The 20,896-nt window shown below is 41.5% G+C and overlaps 1 protein-coding gene across 3 annotated transcripts in view; it reads right to left on the bottom strand.

Annotated features, from left to right (window-relative positions):
• Window positions 1-20,044, bottom strand: part of Pdss1 (decaprenyl diphosphate synthase subunit 1) — a 36,323-nt gene extending 16,279 nt beyond the window's left edge. The window contains exons 1-7 of one of the 3 annotated variants that reach the window (XR_005285848.1): window positions 19,721-20,044; window positions 13,859-13,923; window positions 13,378-13,498; window positions 9,601-9,731; window positions 4,203-4,344; window positions 2,388-2,499; window positions 2,185-2,294 (exon numbers count right to left, since the gene is read on the bottom strand). Coding sequence is in view for 2 of the 3 variants with exons in the window: in XM_038334022.1 (XP_038189950.1) it covers window positions 2,185-2,294; window positions 2,388-2,499; window positions 4,203-4,344; window positions 9,601-9,731; window positions 13,378-13,498; window positions 13,859-13,923; window positions 19,721-19,849 (810 nt within the window). In the remaining variant the exon portion in view is untranslated. Of the gene's footprint in view, window positions 1-2,184; window positions 2,295-2,387; window positions 2,500-4,202; window positions 4,429-9,600; window positions 9,732-13,377; window positions 13,499-13,858; window positions 13,924-19,720 lie in introns of those variants that run through there. The other 2 variants (XM_038334022.1, XM_038334023.1) reach the window with 2 other exon arrangements.
• Window positions 20,045-20,896: the final 852 nt, after the last annotated feature.

The following is a 20,896-nucleotide window of genomic DNA, read 5'->3' on the forward strand; positions in this document are numbered from 1 at the left end:
TCTTTGCTCAGATGTCTGCATCTTAAATACCAAGAACACATAAAAATAGTCACTTTCAATACTGACACCTCTGGGATATTTCCACCCATGGACACCCCGAGTGCCTGCACTATGACTTTACTGTCATTCTAATAGGCATCAAGGACAGGGTGAGCACGCCTCCTTGTGGCTGGCACAAACACTTCTTTTATTTTTTGATTACTTTCTCTTCTTTCTTTCTCCCTTTCTTCCTTTAACCTGGTCCTATGTAGAGATGCTCCTTCATGCCCAGAGAATACTCACTTAGTGTTTTAGAAGTAACAGCATCTCCACCTACTGCTAGTAGTTCTAAACTGCAGTGGTAAACCTATGAAATTATCAATGAACTTCTCTCAGCACATGAGTAGCTCCCGAGGAGGGACTGTTCCTTTTTTTAGTTTCTTGCTATGCATCAGGTCGTTTGTATATCCAGAAATGTGCTAAAGCTGGACTACAGAAGGGTTTCTAGTGATTAGATAACAGTCTAGCATCTTTCAGGAACTTGTGAAAAAGGTTTTCCTTCCCTTGCCTCTGGCAGAAGAGACATAAGCCTAGCTAACATACCCCTGTGGTTGCATATCAAAGTCCATGCTGGCCTCCAGGCTCTGACAACCCTGCTCACAAGGGCCTGTTATACATTTAAAAGTCCAAGTTACTTCCTTTTCTCTCTGTTCTGGACTCTTCCAAATGCTCTGTATATTTTCTGGCCCATAAGTGTATGTTTCTTTAACTGAATTTCTCTCCCCTGGTTTTTGGAGGCAGGGTCTTTCTGTGTAACAGCACTGGCTGTTCCAGAACTCATTCTGTAGACCAGGATGGCTTCAAACTCATGGAGATCTGCCTGCCTCTGCTTCCCGAGTGCTGGGATTAAAGGCATGAGTCACCATACCCAGTGTGTATATGTTCCTTGTAGCATGGCAAAATAGGGGCATTATCATCAAGGGACTAGAAAAAGGTTCCCTTTTAGTATAATTTGCTAAGAACATTCAAAGGTGATGGTTTACATTTGACCTTATGTGTCTCTCTTATTGTCTGGATTATACAGGACTATTAGACAGGACCATTCATTGCTTGCCCAGATTTCTCCACTAAACCTGTTAGTCAGAGACATGCTTAGATAAACAAAATGTTGTTTTTGAGACAGATGTCATCTACAGCCTAGGGTGGCCTTAAACTCACTATGTAGCTCTGTTGGCCTTGAGTACACAATCTTCCTGTTTACGCCTCTAAGTGCTAGGGTATAGGCATGCGCCAACATGGCTTCTCATAGGATAGTTTATGGAGAGACTGTTCTGTATGTGTGAATTAACAATGATTATCACACATTTTAACACACAGATTAAAGACACTGATTTAAACATTTAGATAAAGTTTAGAGGCAGAGAGCACAATACAAAGAGGAGGTGAGGAGGACCAGGGAGACTGCGAGAGGAAGATGTTATTACTCAATTTATACTCTGAAAGTTATAGCTTTTGTATAGGAGACATAATTGGTTAGGTCTACTATGTATATTAACAAGTATATAGATTACTAGTGGAATCTAACAGTTAAAACAATTGTCTCCTAGGTAAATATATATGTGATAATTTATTTTTAAGAGTAACATGTCAGAAACAATGTGTGAGAACAACTATGACAGAGAACCGCTCAGAATGCCACACTGTTCTGATTGGGAAATACACTGACTTAACATGTAACATGTAACATTCTGATTGGGAAATATACTGACTTAACATGTAACATGTAGCATTCTGATTGGGAAATATACTGACTTAACATGTAACATGCTTCAGTATGGACACACAGGTGCCACAGCCAGAATACAGCCCCTGGAAACACTTCTCTCCTCTCCTGGGTTCCAGGGATCTAACCTCAGGCTTGTGTGGCAAGGGCTTCCCTGCTGAGCTACCATGCCAGTCTAGACTGGCAGGAATTTTGATTGGTTCTTGGGGGAGGAAAGATGAAAGAAAAGTTCATTATTTCCATAGCAAAAGAAGACAGCAAAGATGGAAACACATTGGAAGTTGTCCGGGATGCAACCTCTCCTCGGACTTTTGGGACTTTCGGATGCTGTCTTAAGATTCTCTAATTAGTGTCTAGGAGATTAGCGACCAAGCAATAAGTGTGGGCTTTTTTCAATTTGAAAAAAGACAGAACGTACATACTGCTTTACAACTGTTGGCTATGAGACTGGCCGTCTTCTTGAAGGTCTTTTCAAGGTAGTGAGCAAACCTTTCATTCTCATTTTCTTTCGACCCTAGCTGAAGAAATTCACCTATGAAGAAGGAGAATGGTTACTTGAGATATGCTTTTTACTGCCTGGCTAACACCAAGACTGAGTAAAACAGAAAAGTCAGAATCAACTTACCACGCACCAAATCTTCAATAACTTGGGTTAAAATAGATATAACAGCTGTGTTTCCAATCCGTGCCAGAGCTACGGAAGCTGCAGAAAGAATTAAATCTCCGGCAAGAACAGCCTGGAAAAAGAAGAAAAAAAAAAACTTTACAGATAAAAAGGTCAGAGCTTTATCAGTAGTTAAGCACCTGCCTAGCATGCCCAGGTTTGATCCCCAGGATATTAATGTGCCCAAAACAAGTTATCAGTTATACATATGCAGTCAATTGCATGGCATAGCCAAGTATACCATTTATACATGCACATTACTTTGCATATTTGAAGATATGCATCAGTACTACTCCTGCTACACAGAAATAGAGTTCATAGAAATTTTCACGTAGAGAATTTTATTTTATTTTTTAAAAAGCTAGGTTGTCTTCCAACTTGTTATGCAGTCAAAGTGAGCTTTGAACTTCAGGTTTTTTTGCCTCCATTTCCCGAGTGCTAGGCACACCCCATTCATGAGACATCAGGGGTGAATTCAGGGCTTCTTTATATGCTAAGCATGTTCTACCAAAAGAGCTACATCCCTGCCCAAAACAATCATCTTAGTATTATCTGTTCACTATTATCTGGAATAGTGCTACTTAATATAAGCTTACTAATTATCATTTTATACAACTCATTACCATTAAAGCACAGCCAGCACAGGAGGGAACCCGATGCTTTAAGTAGGTGAAGAACAATAGAAGAGGGCTAAGTTCTTTTCATGGGCTTTGGTTTATTCTTAATGATGTGAGACGGCCAATGGAGGCACACGTGGGGTGGATGTGTCCTGATCAGACGACCAGCACAGCTTCCTTTTCATTTGTTCAGCTGTACTCTCTAACCCATAATTTATAAATCCTCAATTCCAAGTCCCTATTTTGCATGTTCCCTTCAAGCAATGCTAATAAAATGAGAAATGCTTAAAAATAAATATATAGGGGCTGGAGAGATGGCTCAGAAGTTAAGAGCACTGGCTGATCTTTCATGATTTATTCCCAATACCAACAAGGTGGTTTCTAAAATGTGTTAACCTGCTACCAGGGGATCCAATGCTCTCTTCTGACCTTGTACACCAGGTACACAGTGGTGTACAAATATACATGCAGGCAAAAGATGATATATATTTACTATATCAAACATAAAAATTTCATATATGTGTTTGTGTAAATCAAATCTTATTAGGAACCTCTTTTAAAAAGGTAAGTTTTGATAGTAGAACACTATTTCTGAGATTTTTCTTTTTTGTAGTTTTTATTTGCTTTGATATTATTGAACATGCAGCAAATAACATATGCTTATTGGTTCAAATGAATGTAGGCAATCTGAGTCAAACAGAAAAATGTAGGATTCCCTAAGAAATACCATGAAAGCCGGGCGGTGGTGGCGCACGCCTTTAATCCCAGCACTCAGGAGGCAGAGGCAGGCGGATCTCTGTGAGTTCGAGACCAGCCTGGTCTACAAGAGCTAGCTCCAGGACAGGCTCTAAAGCTGCAGAGAAACCCTGTCTCAAAAAAAAAAAAAAAAAAAAAAAAAAAAAAAAAAACAAAAAAAAATACCATGAAAATGCCTTTCCTTATAACTAGAAGAAATTCTAGTGAAACACACAGTTAAGGAGAAACACCGAGCTTGTCTTTGCTGTCAAGCACTGTCACAGAGACAACACAGACACTTCTCTGAAACTCCAAAGACCACGTTCAAACAAAAGTGATTTATAAATCTGAAATGCAAATGCAATCCCATAACATGTAATCTGGTAAGAAATTATTTCCAAAGCAACAATAAAAACCATCATACCTTTTGTTCACCCCAGATTTTATTAACTGTATGTTTTCCTCTTCGAGAACTTGCGTCGTCAATAACGTCATCGTGAACCAGACTAGCAGTGTGGATCATTTCTGCAATTAAGGCTATGGCGCGCTGGTTGGCTTGCACATCTCTAGTTAACAGAAAGCAATGCTTTTTTAACAGATGCCTCCTAGAACCTTTTCAGCAATCATCTTGTGAGAAGTGGATATCGGATCTAGGATAGAGAATTTTATTTCTCTAAGAGAAACTGCATAAAAATATTGGCTGTCCTATAAAGCCATTTCTGTTATTTGGAGAACATTCTAATGATCTAGAGACCCATATCATATATAATGTTATATATAACATTAGAATTTCCACCTTAAAAATGGTAAACATCTTAAAAGCCTGGCCATTGGGTAGAAGAAAATCATCTTTCTGTCCACAAGAAGTGGTCTTGGTCAGATGTCCAAATTTACAATCAGTTTACAATTTTAGGACTGGGACCAGTGAGTGGTCCAGTGAGCTAGGCCTGACAACCTGAGTTCAATCCACAGACCCCACAGTGGAAGGCAACTGACTCCTGCAATGGAGCCCCACACGCATACCTTAGGATGTATTTGCCCATACACATAATGCGCGCGTGCGTACACACACACACCCTAAAAATATTTTACAAAATGTGGTTTGTATGGTATGAAGGTTTTTGTTTTTAATGTATAGTGTTTTGCTTGCATGTATGCTTGTGCACCACACATGTGTCAGCCCAAGAAGGTCAGAAGAGGATGTCCGATCCCCTGAAACTCGATTATTGGTATCATAAGCCGCCATGTTAAGTGCTGGGAACTGAACCCAGGTCCTCTACAAGAACAAGAAGTGCTCGAACCGCTAAGTTGTATCTTCTGCCTCAGTATGAAATGTCTTAAAGAACCAAATATCAAGAGTTTGATGGGCACACAGCCACACACACATACACACACACAAAATAATCAAAATATATCTTAAAGAACCAAATGCCACTATGCACAAAGCTTTTAAAACTATCTTAAATGAGTATGGTATGACCAGTAAATTCTTTTTAACTCATATTTAACTTTGTAAGGAATCTGAATTCATTTCTCCTCATAAATTACAGGATAAGAACTCTCAAGATGACACAGCGATGTGAATTTAACAGTGAAATGAAATGCTCTAATTTCTTTTTTTTCTGAACAGGGACTATGTTGAGCCCTGGGCTTAAGCAATCTTCTCCCCTCTCCCCAAGAAGCTGTGACTGCAGCAGCGCACCATTGACTTCTGGCTTCTTCTGAAGCACAGCCGTTTAACACCATGCATAGGGACTGTAAAAAACCGAACTTCAATAAAATCAAACTGGAGAAATACAGTGTTATTTCTTTTTATACTAAGCAAATATTTATACTAATATAAATATAACATAAATACTTATACTAAGCAAATGTTTATCATAGGGTTGTATTTTTCTGAAGGGAGGAAAGGGAGAGGCACAACAAATGGCCTTTTCTTTAAAGATCTCATCTGAACATCTGCGTAAGTAGTGCTCATTCCAATTCCTTGGACTCAGCAGAAAGTCACGACAAACACTCATGAAAATGATGCAGGCACTCACGATTCATAGCAGCCAGCATGCGAGCATCTTCTGACCTTATTTAAGCAGGATTTTAAAATGGGATGATGTGCTTTGTCTCGCCCAAAGCTTTAGAACCCAGTCTCATCCTCTTAGCTGCTCCCACCCCCAACATCAACTATAAGATGCTGCTTATTATATATTAAATATAATTATATACTATTGTATAAATTATTAATTGCTTTTATAAATAATAACTTATCTAATATTAAATGCTATATATTAAATTTCACAATTTAAAGCATAGTAGCTCCAAATATTTCTAGATCACAGGAGACACTTTCAAAAAGGAAAAGTCAAGAAAAAGCCATAGCAGGTACAGTCAGATCATCATATAAAGCCAGCCCAGTGGGGCTGCGGATAGCATGGCTCCAAGGAAAGAGGGCTCTTGACACGTGTGAGGCCTTGGGCTTGATCTCCAACACCAACACAAGATACTGCATTGGTGAAAGAGAAAAGTCAATGTGCAGGTGATTGTGCTGAATGTATCAGTTTTGGAAACAGACATTATCTAGGTAAATATACTAGGCTCTATTTTCTTTGAGTCAATGCATAGAAAAATATGTTTTAAAATATAAACATTTTTCTAAAATATCTCAACTGGATTTCAGTCTAACAAAATACATACTTTTTACTAATTAGTGGTAGAATTTATTTCTAAAAAAATTGACTTTTGTTATGTATTCTCAAGTTGGGCACCATTTCCACTATGAGAAGCTATGTCAAACCGGAAGAATGAAAGAGTGAGCACTCAACAAGAAGCCAGCATTATCATAATTTTATCCTCTTCTCTATACAGTTACATTTTTATGATTTTTAGCTTACATCTGGAAATTATGGCCACTGCTTATGCCAAATGAAGCATGATGGTGGGACCGCTGACAATAATTTATAGAAGTTAACACTGTCTTTAAGGGGACATGTCTGCAGAGCCAAGCTGAGTCATGCCTCGGGAAAGCCGATGCTGTTCCTCTCTCCTGCTGTGAAACAGCTGTCATACCTTCCCAGTAACTGGAAGAGGTGACAGATAACACAGCATGAGAAACAGGTTTCTTGTCTTGAAACCTGGATGCACCCTCTATATGCAATGACTCAGTAAACCCTCCAGAACCCTTTCTCCTCTTCATTAAGTTAAAAAAAAAACTATAATGACTTTTAAATATAGAAGCTGGCAAAAATAGAATGATTCACCTAGCTTATACCTGACTTTGTCTGGCTTTATATTTTTAGATATAGGGTCTCACTATGTTTTCCAGGTTGACTTCGAATTATAGGTTTAAGCAATTCTCCTGCCTCAGTTCTCTGAACAGCTAAGACTAAAGGTATGTGCCACTGAGACTTAGAAGTCACTTTAACAATGTTTCCCATATTCATATATTATTATATGATGTCTTAAGTCACAAGTAAACCTACAGAGTGTGTATGTGGGGGAATACTGGTGGCATCAATATCAAAGGAGCTTCAAGTGAGGCACAGGGGTATGTATACCCTGTAATCCTAGTATTTAGGAGGTTGAGGAAGATGAAACAAAGCAAGATTCTCTTTAAAAAGAAAACTGTCTTCAATATAAGAGTACAGGAAGGGCTGGAGAGGTGGCTTAACGATTAAGAACACTGGCTGTTCTTCCAAAGGTCATGTGTTTAATTCCCAGCAACCACATGGTGGCTTACAACCATCTCTAATTAGATCTAATGCCCTCTTCTGGCCTGCAGGTGTATATGCAGGCAGAACACCATACATGTATGTAAATAAATCTTTTTAAAAATTGCTTAACAAAAGTGTTAAGAAATTAACAAAAGTGTAAGGAAGAATGCCTTCAAACTTGACCTTTTGCTCCATCATCTTTGGTCAAACAACATGTGTCCATTGGTACAATAATAGCAAATATGTAGAATAACCAACTGATTTCTGAGTGGATTGAAGGCCCACTGGGAAAACTACTGCTGCTGCTTCGCTGAATGGACATGACAGGTTTGTCAAATCCCTTCCCGGTGACCACTATGCCCACTGAATAGTCTTCACTTCAAAAGTAATTTTTAATTTAAAAAGTTGCATTTATTCTTTTTGTGTGTGGGTGCATCTAATTGTGCCCTGTGCGGTACTTGCAGAGGTCGGAAGAGAGCATCAGATTCCCTGAACTTGTATTAACAGACAATTTAAGCCACCATGCAGGTGCTGGGAACCAAAGTAGGGTCCTCTGCAAGAGCAACAGGTGCTCTTAACTGCTCAGGCATCTCTCCAGTCCTGAGAAGGCATTTGGCAAAGACAGTGTTGGCTGCTATCACCTGGAGGAGCATCTAATAGCTAGAAGTCACAGTGCACAGGAAGCATCAAAGCTGCCAACAGCAGCAGGTGGGCAACAGACAGCAGCAGTGCTGAGAATGAAAGACATGTCAAGTTTGTCCCGAGGACGCACTTTCTGCTGTTTTCCATGTCTAGTGAACGCGGCTTAAGTGTCAGTTAAAAGTTTCACTACGCATGCAACACACGCTGTGGGACCCTCAAGACTCAGCTATGTAGAGCCCACTCTAGGCCTGGCCTGACAGGTTGAACCCTGAACGGCACAGCCACACAACACAGAAGCTTTAGGCAGAGAGGTGTCTGCTAAGAAGCAATATCTGATGCTCATTTTTAAAGCATCATCGCCAAAATAGTGGTGCTTGCCACACATGCCTGATGCCCTTGTCCAATGCCCAGCAGCACTGCCCCTACTCCCCCGCCCCACACACAAAGGTAATAAGTAAAAAGCAGAATGTGGATACATACTGAATTATCAAACATAAGAACAGAGGAGAATAAGAAAAAGGTCTGGCCATGCAAGGCAATGGGAAACACTTTTCCTTTTAATATTTCCTTTAATGCTAAATGTTTATCTACACTCAAGATTTGAGGGTTACCAGCTATGCTTTTTTTTTAAAAAACATTTCTTTTTTGCACAATGAAATCATAAGAAAGCAGTCAATCCAAGGTGTATGCATGCACTACCCATGATAATAACAGAACAGCACAAAATTAGATCAAGTTTGGGGTAGCTGCCTATGTTTATAATGGTTAAGTGAAGTAGCTACATATCTTGGGATTCTTTACTTTCTAATGGGCAAATAAACTTGCTGTGGGACAATGGTCTGTACCCTGTCACTCGTATTATTTTTAATAAAATGCTGATTGGCCAGTAGCCAGGCAGGAAGTATAGGCGGGGCAATAAGAACAGGAGAATTCTGGAAAAAGAGTCAGTCTGCAGTTGTCACCCAAACACAGAAGAAGCCAGACACAGAGCACGCAAGATGTGACTGTCTCACTGAAAAAAGGTACCAAGCCACATGGATAACTCAGACAAGAAATATGGCCTTATATAAGTTATAAGAGTTAATAAGAAGCCTGAGCTACTAGGCCAATCAGTTTATAATTAATGTAGACTTCGGTGTATTTCTTTGGGACTGAACGGCTGCAGGACTGGGCAGGACAGAAACCTCAGTCAACAGAAATCGGTCAACAAATGGCGCAGGGCAGGGACAGAAATATTAGTCAATATATACTGGCTTTCAAATGTTTCTATTATATTTATTTGCAACTCAAGTTTTCTACTATAGACATCTAAAAATCCGAAAAAGAAAATGTTTATTTAATGAGTCAGTCAGAATCGACACATGGTTTAGTAAATTCTTAGATGCTGTTTCTTAAATGAGCAATTAACTAATAACTTTATGAAGGACAACTTTCCAAATAGAAAAGAACAACAAAAATACAGAATAAGTAACTCACCGGGAGTTATTATAATGAATATTACACGCTCGGGCCATTAGCACCACGATAATGGGTCTAACGGCTTTTCCTTTGCCATCGAAGTAGTATTCGGACATGTCCTTCAGTTCTTTGGTGGAGATGCAAAGCTCCTGAAATAATATTATCTTCTTGTTAACATGGCATTACAATCATGCAGACCAGATCTTTGTTTTCTTCAAAACTTCAGTTTTATTTTAGTGTACTCATTTCAATTGAGAAATTCCACACCCACACCCACACCCACACCCACACCCACCCACTCACACACACACACACACGCCCCTGGCTTTGCACCAAGTGGTGTGGCGTCAGTATTGGGCAGGTATTGGTACCTGTCCCATGACAACGAGTGACACCGTGACAAAGAGAGGAACAGAGAGCTACAAAGCAACTTGGAAGGCAGAGGACAGCACAAAGTCTTGTACCCTGTAAGGATTTGTCACTTGCATTGGGTTAATAAAATACTGATTGGTCAGTTGCCAGGCAGGAAGTATAGGCAGGGTGACCAGAATAGGAGATTGCTGGAAAGAGGAAAGGCTCAGTCTGCAGTCATCACCCAGATGCAGAAGAAGCAAGAAGAGAATGCCTCACTGATAAAGGTACCAAGCCACATGGCTAACACAAACAATTTAAGATGTAAGAGTTAATAAGAAACCTGAGCTAATAGGCTAACCAGTTTATAATTAATGCAGACCTCTGTGTGTTTCTTTGGGACAGAACGGCTGCAGAATCGGGCAGGACAGAAACCTCTGTCAACAGTGAAGTGTGGGAGCCTAGGAAACACCAGGAGTATCCTGGATGGGAAGCCAGCAGATAAGAGGACAGATAGGCCAGAGCACAGATCAGTGACTGAGTCAGATCTAAAGAAATGAAAGTGGTGAAGGGTGGGCTGAAGTGGATGGCTCGGTTGCCACTCGGTGACGTGGGGATGTCTAGGTCTGGGCTGCTGCCAGGGCTCACGCCTAGGTTCACGGCCCTTGTCTGTGTTGATACCACTAAAGGTAGAGGATAGGACTGTGGAGTCCCTGTAGACAGGGACATGGGTGAGCCAGTCCTAAGGGCATGAGAGGGGCATAGCTAGTATTGCCTCCCTTGTTTGCAGTGTGGTGATGGGGGCGAGGGGAAGATGCCTGGGCAACACAAGAAAGCCAACCCTGTCGGTGAAGGTGTGGGTGAGCCAGTCCTAAACTTCTGAACGTGGGAGAACTGTCCTGACTATTCATTTTTCATGTGATAGCATGGGTAGGGAGAGATTCTCTCCTTTACCTCTCAGGTGGGAGAGCTGTCCCCGCCTCCCATCAGCTGCAACACTTAGGAGAGAGGTCCCTACACCTCGACTGGGCAACACAGTATAGCTGGCCCTGAAAGTGTAAGTGTGGGAGAACCAACCCTGAGGATGTGAAAGTCAGAAAACTAGCTCTGCCCTTGCTCGTAAGTTCAAGGGGTAAACTAGCCATGGCAATGCCGGAGAACTCACCCTGGTGGTAAAGACAGGGAGAGCTGGCGGGCTGACCAACCCTGTAACTACCCAGACCCAGAACCCGAGTTAAGTGTTGGCCCACCCCAACATCCAGCACAGATGTGTGTGTGTGTGTGTGTGTGTGTGTGTGTGTGTGTATGTATGTATGTATGTATCCTGTGGACACAGGGCTACAGGATCTTTATGACACAGTCAGCAAGGGGATGTCCTCGAAGAGTCCCAGTGAGGGCCCAGTGTGGCTATTGTAACAGAGACAAGGGGCCTCTAACCAAACTAATGATTCTGTTTAATGAACACCTGCATGTAAAGATATATGGGTAAAGGGGTTCACTGCGGGACTCACTATGTCACTACAGCTTCCATGATTAGATTTTCCCCTTAGTTTTTTTCCCCCCTTTTTATCTTAAATTTTAGTTTGTTTTATTGGTTGGGGGTGTTGCAGGGGCAGAGGGGAGGGTATGGGAGATGGGTGAGATTGGGGTGCATGATGTGAAAGACACAAAGAATAAAAAAGTTAAAAATCATTTGGGTTTGTCAACGGGACACGCCTCTGACACACCGTCATATTTTACTCTGAGATTGCATACTTTGTTGGAGCTCCTTCTGGATTTAAAATAAGAAGGGATAATTGATCCTTCCTAGTAATGCAACAAAATGTACTTTATATGGCTTTATTTTGAAATCCTTAAATATGATTACAAGCTTAAAAAATATAGAATATTTTAAAAGTTGCGAAGAAATCAGGAATAGAAGAAACATACCTCAACATAATGTTTACAAAAGCAAAAAGTCACTAACATTACTCAAATGGGAAAAAACTCAAAAAATAATTTTTCTAAAGGCAGAAGAGACAAGGGTATTCACTTTCCTCTCCTTATTCAATATAGTGCTTGAAGTCTTGGCTAGTTAAGTAAGATGAGAAAGAAATCAAAGGGACACAAACTGAAAAGGAAAAAGTCAACTATCCCTATCGCTTGCATCACCCTATATATAATACTTTCCAGACCCTCTAAGAAAACTCAGAAATGATAACACTTTAAACGCTGTAATAAACTTGACCCCCACAGTGAAAGTTCTACAGCAATAAAATAGACACTAGAAGGTGGAAGGATCATTCATGGATAATGAAAATGGCTATACATCAAAAGCTGTCTATAGATTCAAAGCAATTGTGCTCAAAATTCTAATGACATTCATTTTCAAAATTGATTTGTTTGTGTATTAATGAGTATTGAGCATGTGCCTGTCTGCCATGATAAATGTGCAGGTTAGAGGACAACCTGTAGGAGCTGTTTTCTTTTCCAAGAGTAGTTCCTGGGGATCCAACAAGTCAGGTTGCCAAGCTCCGCTGCAAGTGCCCTAACCCACTAAATGATCTCCCTGGTCCTCTAATGGCATTATTAACAGAAGTAAAGAAACAACCCTAAAATCCATATAGAAGAACAAACTATCCCAGAGGTCAGAGCAATGATGTCAAATTATACTACAGAGCAATAGTAAGAAATCACAGTACTTGGCACACAAACAGACACTTAGATAAGTGGAATACAATAAAGAATCCAGAATTAAACCCACTGTGCTTCAGATACCTGATTTTTAACAAAAATGCCCAAAACACAAACTCTTCAGCAAACAGTGCTGGGACAGTGGACGTATGCACGCTAAATGATAATACTAGATCTCGGATTCTTTCCCCACACAAAAGTCAGCCAATGGATCAAATACCTTAATGTTATTTGAGATAGGGTTTCATAGAGTAGCCTACCCTAGCTTGAAACTCACTATGTCATCCCGACTAGCCTTGAACTTGCAGTGGTTCTCCTGTCTCAGCTTACCAAGTGCTGGAATTTTAAGTGTGAGTTGTTGGCTAAGGCCACTTAGACTCGAAATAATCACACAGAAACTATTATTAATTGCAATACTGTTTGGCCAATAGCTTAAGTGTATTTCTAGCAAGCTCCTATATCCCAAACTAACCCATCTCCATTAATCTGTGCATCACCACGAGGTTGTGGTTACCTGCAAAGTTTTGGCGGGCTCTGGAGGAGGCGTCTGCCTCCTGTGGTGGCTATATGGCTCCTCTTCGACTCTGCCTACTCTCTCTATTTTTTTTTTCAGCCTGGCTATATTCTATTAAGCCATTGGCTGAAAGCTGCTTCTTTATTAACCAGTTGTATACAGAAGGGAATCCCACATCACTGAGTCACCATGAAATGGCTGTATTGTTTGGTTGTAATCCTAAAATGTTACTAGATTTCAGTAAAATAAACCCTTACCTTTCTAATGTCTTCATACAGACCTTTCAAGTCTCTCCAGCCGAGTTTAAAAGGATCAGTGTATTTCTCACCACTCTGTGTTTGACTACAACAGCACACTGCTGGCGTCCGTTGATGGAACCTGAGGTGAGTGAAGACGTACACACATGACTCCAGTTTTAAGTAGTACACGCACATTCATATTTATATGGTGGAAAATGAAGCTTAGACTTGCTAGAAATCAAACATGAATCTGAAAAGATCATAATTTAGAAACACACAGAATCTTATCTTGCTAAATAATACATTAATAGGTCATTTTACTGAACAGGACCTTGAGAGCCAACAGAGAAAGACTATATTATATTCATTGTATTCTGAGTAGAACTCAACTGGCAGAGATCATACAAAGCAGACTATCAGGGCTTTTACTTAAATATATTAATTTGTTAGCCTAGGCTAAGGAAAATGAGAATAGCTCCAAGATAGATTATAAACTTACTGTGATATACTATGCACGTTTGGGAAGGCAGATGTTAAAGTCTTCACTAGGCTAAAATAGGGCATCTATAAAACAAAAGGATAAAGAAACTTGTAAGAATATTCCTGGAAAACTTGTTCATAACAACAACTTTCCCCATAACTTACCACAAATGCTATCATTTAGTCAGCCATTTATAAGAGGTGCCAGCCTTAAGAGGAAAAGGGCAGTTAGAAGCTCGCTTTCCCGATTATGAAGGTAATACATGTCCTATCAGAACACAGACAAAAATCAGGAAATCAGACAAAAGCAGGAGTCAGTTCTGGTGTTGCAGGTATGTAATCCCTGCTACTCAGGAAGCTGAGGCGGGAGGAACCCAAATTTAAGGTTGGCCTGGTCAACAGTGAGTTCAAGGTCATTCCAAGCCACTTTTAGCGAGATCCTATCTCAAAGTAAGAAAAGAGAGCCAGGGAAAGCTCAGAAGAAGTGTAGTTACCCACTTCTCAAGAGGCTGTAGGGCTAATCGCCAGCACTACCTCTGTACCAACACATTCATCCCTCTAAAAGCTGGCTCCACACTTATTTCTAAAGCAGAAGAGCCACAGCAAAACAATTTCCTCCCATTTAACTAAGATTGGTCACAGAACAAGAAAAATTAGAGTATCTTTTAAATTCTCAAAACACACAGATGCCAAAAGCATCATGGGGGATGGTTAGGAAAAGATTTTAACATTAAGGAATTGACATTTACACAGACGCTGCCTATGTTAATTTATGGTTATTACACATATTTGGAAATAGTGCCGAGTAAGTAATGTCTAATAAATGAATGGACTAGGTGTACTAGCCCAGTGGTAGAACACGTGCTGTGTGTGTATGACAGACAACCCACTACCAACCTCAAGGGCCCTTGGGTAATATGATCAAAGATCCAGCAATCCCAGGGCAAGAAAGGGTAGACCTGTAATCACAGCACTTGGAGGTCAGGGAAGCAGATGGACCACAAGTTCAAGGTCAACCTGGGATACATAAAAAGGCTCAAAGAGAATATCAAAGAATTATAGTACATCACCTCCAAAGATCTCAAAGGTGGTAATAAATAAAATATTACTATTCTTTAACAATGTTTTTGAGATTTTATTTTATGTGCAAGGGTGTTTAGCCTCCACGTATGTGTTCTAGTTTACGAAGTTCTACAGGGATATAATGCATTTGTGACACAGGCACAGGATCATTTCATGCTGGTATTCCTCAATTTCCAGAGAAAAGTTAGGGTTAATGATATCCCCACACCTCAGACGTTTTTCTCAAGACAAATGTGCTTTACATAACCCCAAACATGCTGGGCTGTGAAGCATGTTCTCTGCTGAACTGTAAACTCCTAGCTGTTATCAGAGGAGCTATGATGAACCTTGTCATGCACATTGCATTCAAGTGCTCAGCTGCCTTGAGCCCTCTGGTTTCCCGCTTTGGTTCTCCTGGCATTGATCCGAAGGCAATTTGGCCAACTGCATCCAGTATGTCTGTACACCATATATGTGCAGTGCCAGGGAGGCCAGAGAGGGTGTTGGATACCAGGAACTGAACCTAGACCCTTTGGAATAGTGGTCAGTGCTCTTAACCACCTCTCCATCTCTCTGGTCCTGTATATTACTATTCTTAATGACAGGATGAAAGGATTTTTAAAAGTTCTAATTTACTAATCTAATCTGGCAAAGGCTATTCTATAACGTCTGTGAATAAAGCTACTTGACAAAAAGGATGAATGTGAAAATAAAAACACGTGCTTCTTAGCAATGATGTCTTATGTTTAAAAATCATTATTTTTTTTCCCACAGAGCCTAACAACTACTGTTTTGTTTATTTCAAGACAGGGTGTCACTATATATCCCAGGCTGGCCTTGAACTCACAGATTTGCTGCCTCTTACTCCTGAGTGCCAAGATTAAAGGTGTGTACCATCATATCCACATCTGGCCACAACTACTTTCTTAAAATTACATCTATTCATTTATTTTTGTGAAAATCTGTGCATGCATATGCACATGCCGTGGCAGATGTGTGGAGGTCAGAAGACAACTTGAGGAAATAAATTCTTTTCTTCCATCATGCGGGTCACGAGTACCAAACTCACGGTCAGGCTTGGCAGTTGGGCACTTTTACCCAGGTACCTAATGAGCCCACTGTTTTTAAAGCTAGGAAACAGATGCCAGAAAGTCAAGCCTGAAGAACTGACTGACAGGCATGATTACAATAAGAGACATTCTGTGTCGTCTCACTGAAACCTCTATGTAAGCACTCAAGAGACAGCACGGGGCTTAGAAACATGTAAGCCAGTGTTTAAAGCTGTTATTCTGAACCAGATAAAATTTGTGGGGGGGGGGGATTCTTGTTATAGTTATTTTTGGCATTTATTTTATGATTTTGTTTGAATAAACATATATTATTTTAACTGTATTAAAAGAACAGAAAATGTTGACTTTGCCAAGCAGTAGCCAAGAAAACTGAGTTCTGTTGTTTCCACTACTGAATTATATTTATTCATTACATCTAAATTACTAAGATTATTTATGACCTACAGATAACTGTAATGTCCCCAAAATTATATTAGTTCTCTCTTTTGATTTTATCATTATAGGACAGCCTACTTTCCCCCCTTTAGGGACAGAAGTTTTGATATGTAGCATAAGCTAGCTTTGATCTCACAATCTGGCTGCTTCAGTCTCCCTAATAGCAAGGATTTCAGATTGCCACTGCACTCTTTAGGCAAGCTACTTCTGTTGGTCTTCCTAAGTAGTTAATTTATACAAATTTAATGCTTTACTACAGAACATATAACTAAGGACTGCTCCCCCACCCCAGCCAATGTTTTAAGATAGTATCTTATTACATAACCTAAGTTAAGATCCTTATGTCTCAGACTCTCAAAGGCTGGGGTAGCATTGAGTGTACCACTCTGCCTAGTAAGTGGCATCTTAATGACATTGCCAATAGGCAGCTTAAAGACTTTAAGACTTTGTTGTTAATTGTATAGTCTTTAGAGGACAGAGCTTGGCACAAATAACAAAAATTTCTGACTGGGCCACTTTGTAACATCTTTCTATCCATAATTACTCACAGAAAGATGCTGAATCTTAGAGAGTAGAGTATTCTAACGTACTTAGCGGAGAATACAATATACAGCATGCATTTATTTTTATTTACTTTGCTGTACTGGGGCTCATCCCAGAACTTTGCCAATGTCCGACAACTGTTCTGCCACTGAACTACAACTCTCAGCTACACAGAAAAATTTAAGATAGTATCTATTCAATTACACCCTCAGCTTTACAGCCAAGATTAAAGACAGTATCTATTCAAATCAAACTGTATTTTGTATTCTACCTCAGGGCAGCATTTCCAAAGGGAGAGAATCATAGTATTAAAATGAGGCTGTGCAACCAGTTCTGAGGCTCACTGACCTTCTACTTCCACTCTATTCCCTCTTTTCCCATCACTTACTCTCTTTGAAAGTCAAGTCTGCCCCTAAAGATCAACGTTTTTTTAAGGTCTCATACGTCCCTGTCTGGCACTGAACTCATCTGTAGTCACGGATTACCATGAACTCCTGATCCTCCCATTACATTAGCTAGCATTACAGGCCTAGCTAAGAACTGACTTTTTAAAATAAGAGAATAAGTGCAATATGAATCAAAGATAAAGCTGGGTGTGGTCACTCAGGTCTGAAATCTCAGCACTGCACTAGGGAAGGGGTGGGAACTGAGGCTGGATGACTCCTGCGCATCTGAGGCCATACTCGGCTAGGTAATGAGTTCCCGGCCACCGTGGGCTACAGTACAATACCATGTTGGAGAGCTGGAGTTGGCTTAATTATTGTTGCTCTCTGTTCTTGACGTCTCTAGTCCTCGAGAGACCAGAAGTAACTAAAGCACTCATGCCTGACGCAGACAGCTGATTCTAATATATTTATAGAGGAAAATATTAACACGTGAACATGTTGGCACCATCCATGCTTGCTCAAGGAGACAGATATGGAAGCCAATGACAGCTTCTTTCCAGAAAAGCACCTTTTCCATGGATGAGATTTCCTGATGAACATCTTTTTCTTCTTCCTTCCTTCCTTTTTTTTTTTTTTTTAAGCAAAAAGCCAAGGCAAAAAGTATGCAGAGGCATCTATGGTGGATGCCATGCTTCAAAACATGTCCACATCTACGGAGATCAAAACCAAGACCCCAAGCTTACAATCTTGAGACGGACCTTGCAAAGCCTTTCCTCTAAGACTCTCCCTACACACCCTTCTTCTCTGCTGGGATCCCAAAAATGTGAGCCTGTTCCACCTTGTCTGAAGGTCAGAGATTTTGAGCTTACTTTTGCTCTTTCAAAGTTGTTTATAAGAGGTGTGGCTACAAAACAAAATGTCCTGACCTAGGGTGTGGTTACTTGGTGTTTTGAACATTAAGATGGCCATTGAGGTAGATCTGCTCCACCCTGACCAAAGGTCAGAGAATTCAAGCATACTTCTGCTCCTTCTTTGGAAATAGGTTTGACTTAGTGAGTGGCTGCCAGCAGGATACTTGGTCTGGGGGGGGAGGGGGCGGGGGGGGTTCACTGACTCAAACATCACATATTTTTCTCAAGAAATAATGGCTTGATGTCTCAAGTACTGAAGCAAGTAACTGTTCTTTTTATCATGTTAAAGCAGTCCTTTGCCTTCTTTCCCCTTTTGTATTGGGATATAAAAGTGTATTAAAAAATTAAGCACTAGGCAAACTCAAGAGTTCAGCATTAAGTATTAGCTGAATTGCTATCTTACCTCACAGTTCTAATCCTTACGCCCCTACCCTGAAACATACAACGGAACACCACGGAAAGGATCGCAGCAGAAGTCACGCCAAAGAGGTGGCTCACGGCATTCTCTTAAATATTATCTTTTCTATGTAGATAAGCTTGCATTTTCTCTTCAAATTCTTATTTGGATATTTTTTATATGCATCCACTTTAGTACAAAGCAGGTATTTATAAACGCGACATATTTCATATTGGTATAGCATTTGATAAGTACATTGACAAATGAAGCAAAACAAATCTTACTAAAATCAGAAACCCAAATTTAAGGGGGGGTTTCTTTGTAGATGAAAGGTGAACCCTCATACAATTACTGTGCGGCAGGAAAGGTCTCCAAAACGCAAAGTGAAAAACCCTAGCTTCAAAAGTCAGTCTGAGACTGTTGTCCGGTAATGCCAACGGCTGGGCACTCACACAGAACCAGAGAACCATTTACAGTGCTAATCCGATGGGGAGAAAAACGAAACTGGAGGCAAATGCAGCAGGGGAGGATTTCGAGGACTCATTCTTAGATAATGATTTTACTTCGAGGAAGTCATAGGTCTCTCATGCTACCCTCCAGCTCGTCTCCTTCTAGCGTCCTTCCAGCGCCTTTTAGGTGTGCTTTCCCTCCGAAACACCTGCAGCACTGAAGTCGGGTCCACCCCAACTAGCATCAACCTTGCATAGCCACACACCCTTCCCGAATTCTAAGGCTAACTGCATCCGCAATCCGAAATTGCTAGGAAAATGAGAGCAGAGGCCCCTTTGGCTCTGGCTGTGTCTGCGGAAGGAACTGCGTTGTCCCGACACACCCGGTCTCTGTGACTAACACGGTTGCGCTCCGCCGCTCCCACTTCAGCCCCCATGTCCCCCGGGTGCCCGGGCAGCTGCTCTGCACTTCGGGCCCCGCGACTGGTCCCGCTCCCCGGCGTCCCTCCCAGCGGACACAGTGGGCCAGGCCCGGGAGCACGTGCGCGTCCTCCCATTCATTCGGTCGCCTGCTGTCATTGGCGCGGTGACCTCTACGCCGCCGGCAGAGCGCGTGTCCTGGCCTCACCTGCGCGCGGGTGTCCGAGGCGGCGCGCGTCCCGAGCGGCCCCGCACAGCCAGGGCGTCCCGGCCGCGGCCTTCCGGCTGCCGGCCTCCAGGAGCAGCCCCGCCGCCAGCACCACCAGCGCGTAGCCATAGTACGAGTCTGAAAGTCGCGGCAGGCAGTGGCTCCGCCTCTGCCCCAGGCCCGGACCCGGAGCCGGAAGCTGGACACCGGAAGCGCGCGGAGGCACCTTGCTCCCCAGCAGTCCCGCAGCGCGGTCTCCCGCTCGCTACGACTCTCTGGCTGCTCGCTCCGGCGCGTCCGCTTTTAACCAGAAATGTGCCTCCGAACTGTTGTCCCACTCGGGACAAAGTGTGGAGAAATCGGGTTCCGGTCCCTGCTAACCCTGAGGCTACGGTTTCCGCAGCGCTCGTCGCGCGCGGGATCTGCCAAGTTCTCGGTCGACTTTTGCACTCCGTCTCGGAAGTGCCAACTTCGTGTAATTAGTCTACGATAAAGGTTATTGTGAAACAGAAGCCAAGTTGGCCTCTTCCTTCGACTTTTGGACTCTGTTCTGAAAGCCTTAGAGAGTTAAGATCTATAGTTTGGCAGTTTTGTTCACACCTGGATATATGAGGCCCACTCTTGGGTGTAATGAACTACACAGAATTCATTGTTTTTTTCTTTATATGAACTCGCCATGTAGACCAGGCTGGGTTCAAATTCACCATCTTTCTGCCTCAGCCTTCTGCCGTGCCCAGCACTATTTGCTAATGCATATGAAATAGCCCAGGACATACATGGGTTTTGTTTTTATTGTTTGTTTTGCTTGGCTCAGGTGTTGAATTTATTCTGATGTTGAAACAGCATGTGGTGAGGCTCGAGACAGGGTTTCTCTGTTGCTTTGGTGCCTGCCCTGGAACTAGCTCTTGTAGAATAGGATGGCCTCGAACTCAGATATCTGCCCCTCGAGTGCAAGGATTAAACTTGTGCGCCACCACTGCCCGGCTTATAACACTTTCATGAAAAGATTATACACACTCATAAGTCAATGAGAGGCAATGCAAACACCAGGGAAATTGAAGAAACTTACTGTGCTCCCATGTTAACTCTTAGGAAGAAATAAACCAGTTGCAACTTTATGAATCATACTTTTTTCTTGTTTTGATCCACTCTTAGGGTTCCATTCTAACATGGAAT

The sequence above is a fragment of the Arvicola amphibius genome, chromosome 6 (genome assembly GCF_903992535.2).
Source record: "Arvicola amphibius chromosome 6, mArvAmp1.2, whole genome shotgun sequence".
Taxonomy (NCBI): domain Eukaryota; kingdom Metazoa; phylum Chordata; class Mammalia; order Rodentia; family Cricetidae; genus Arvicola; species Arvicola amphibius.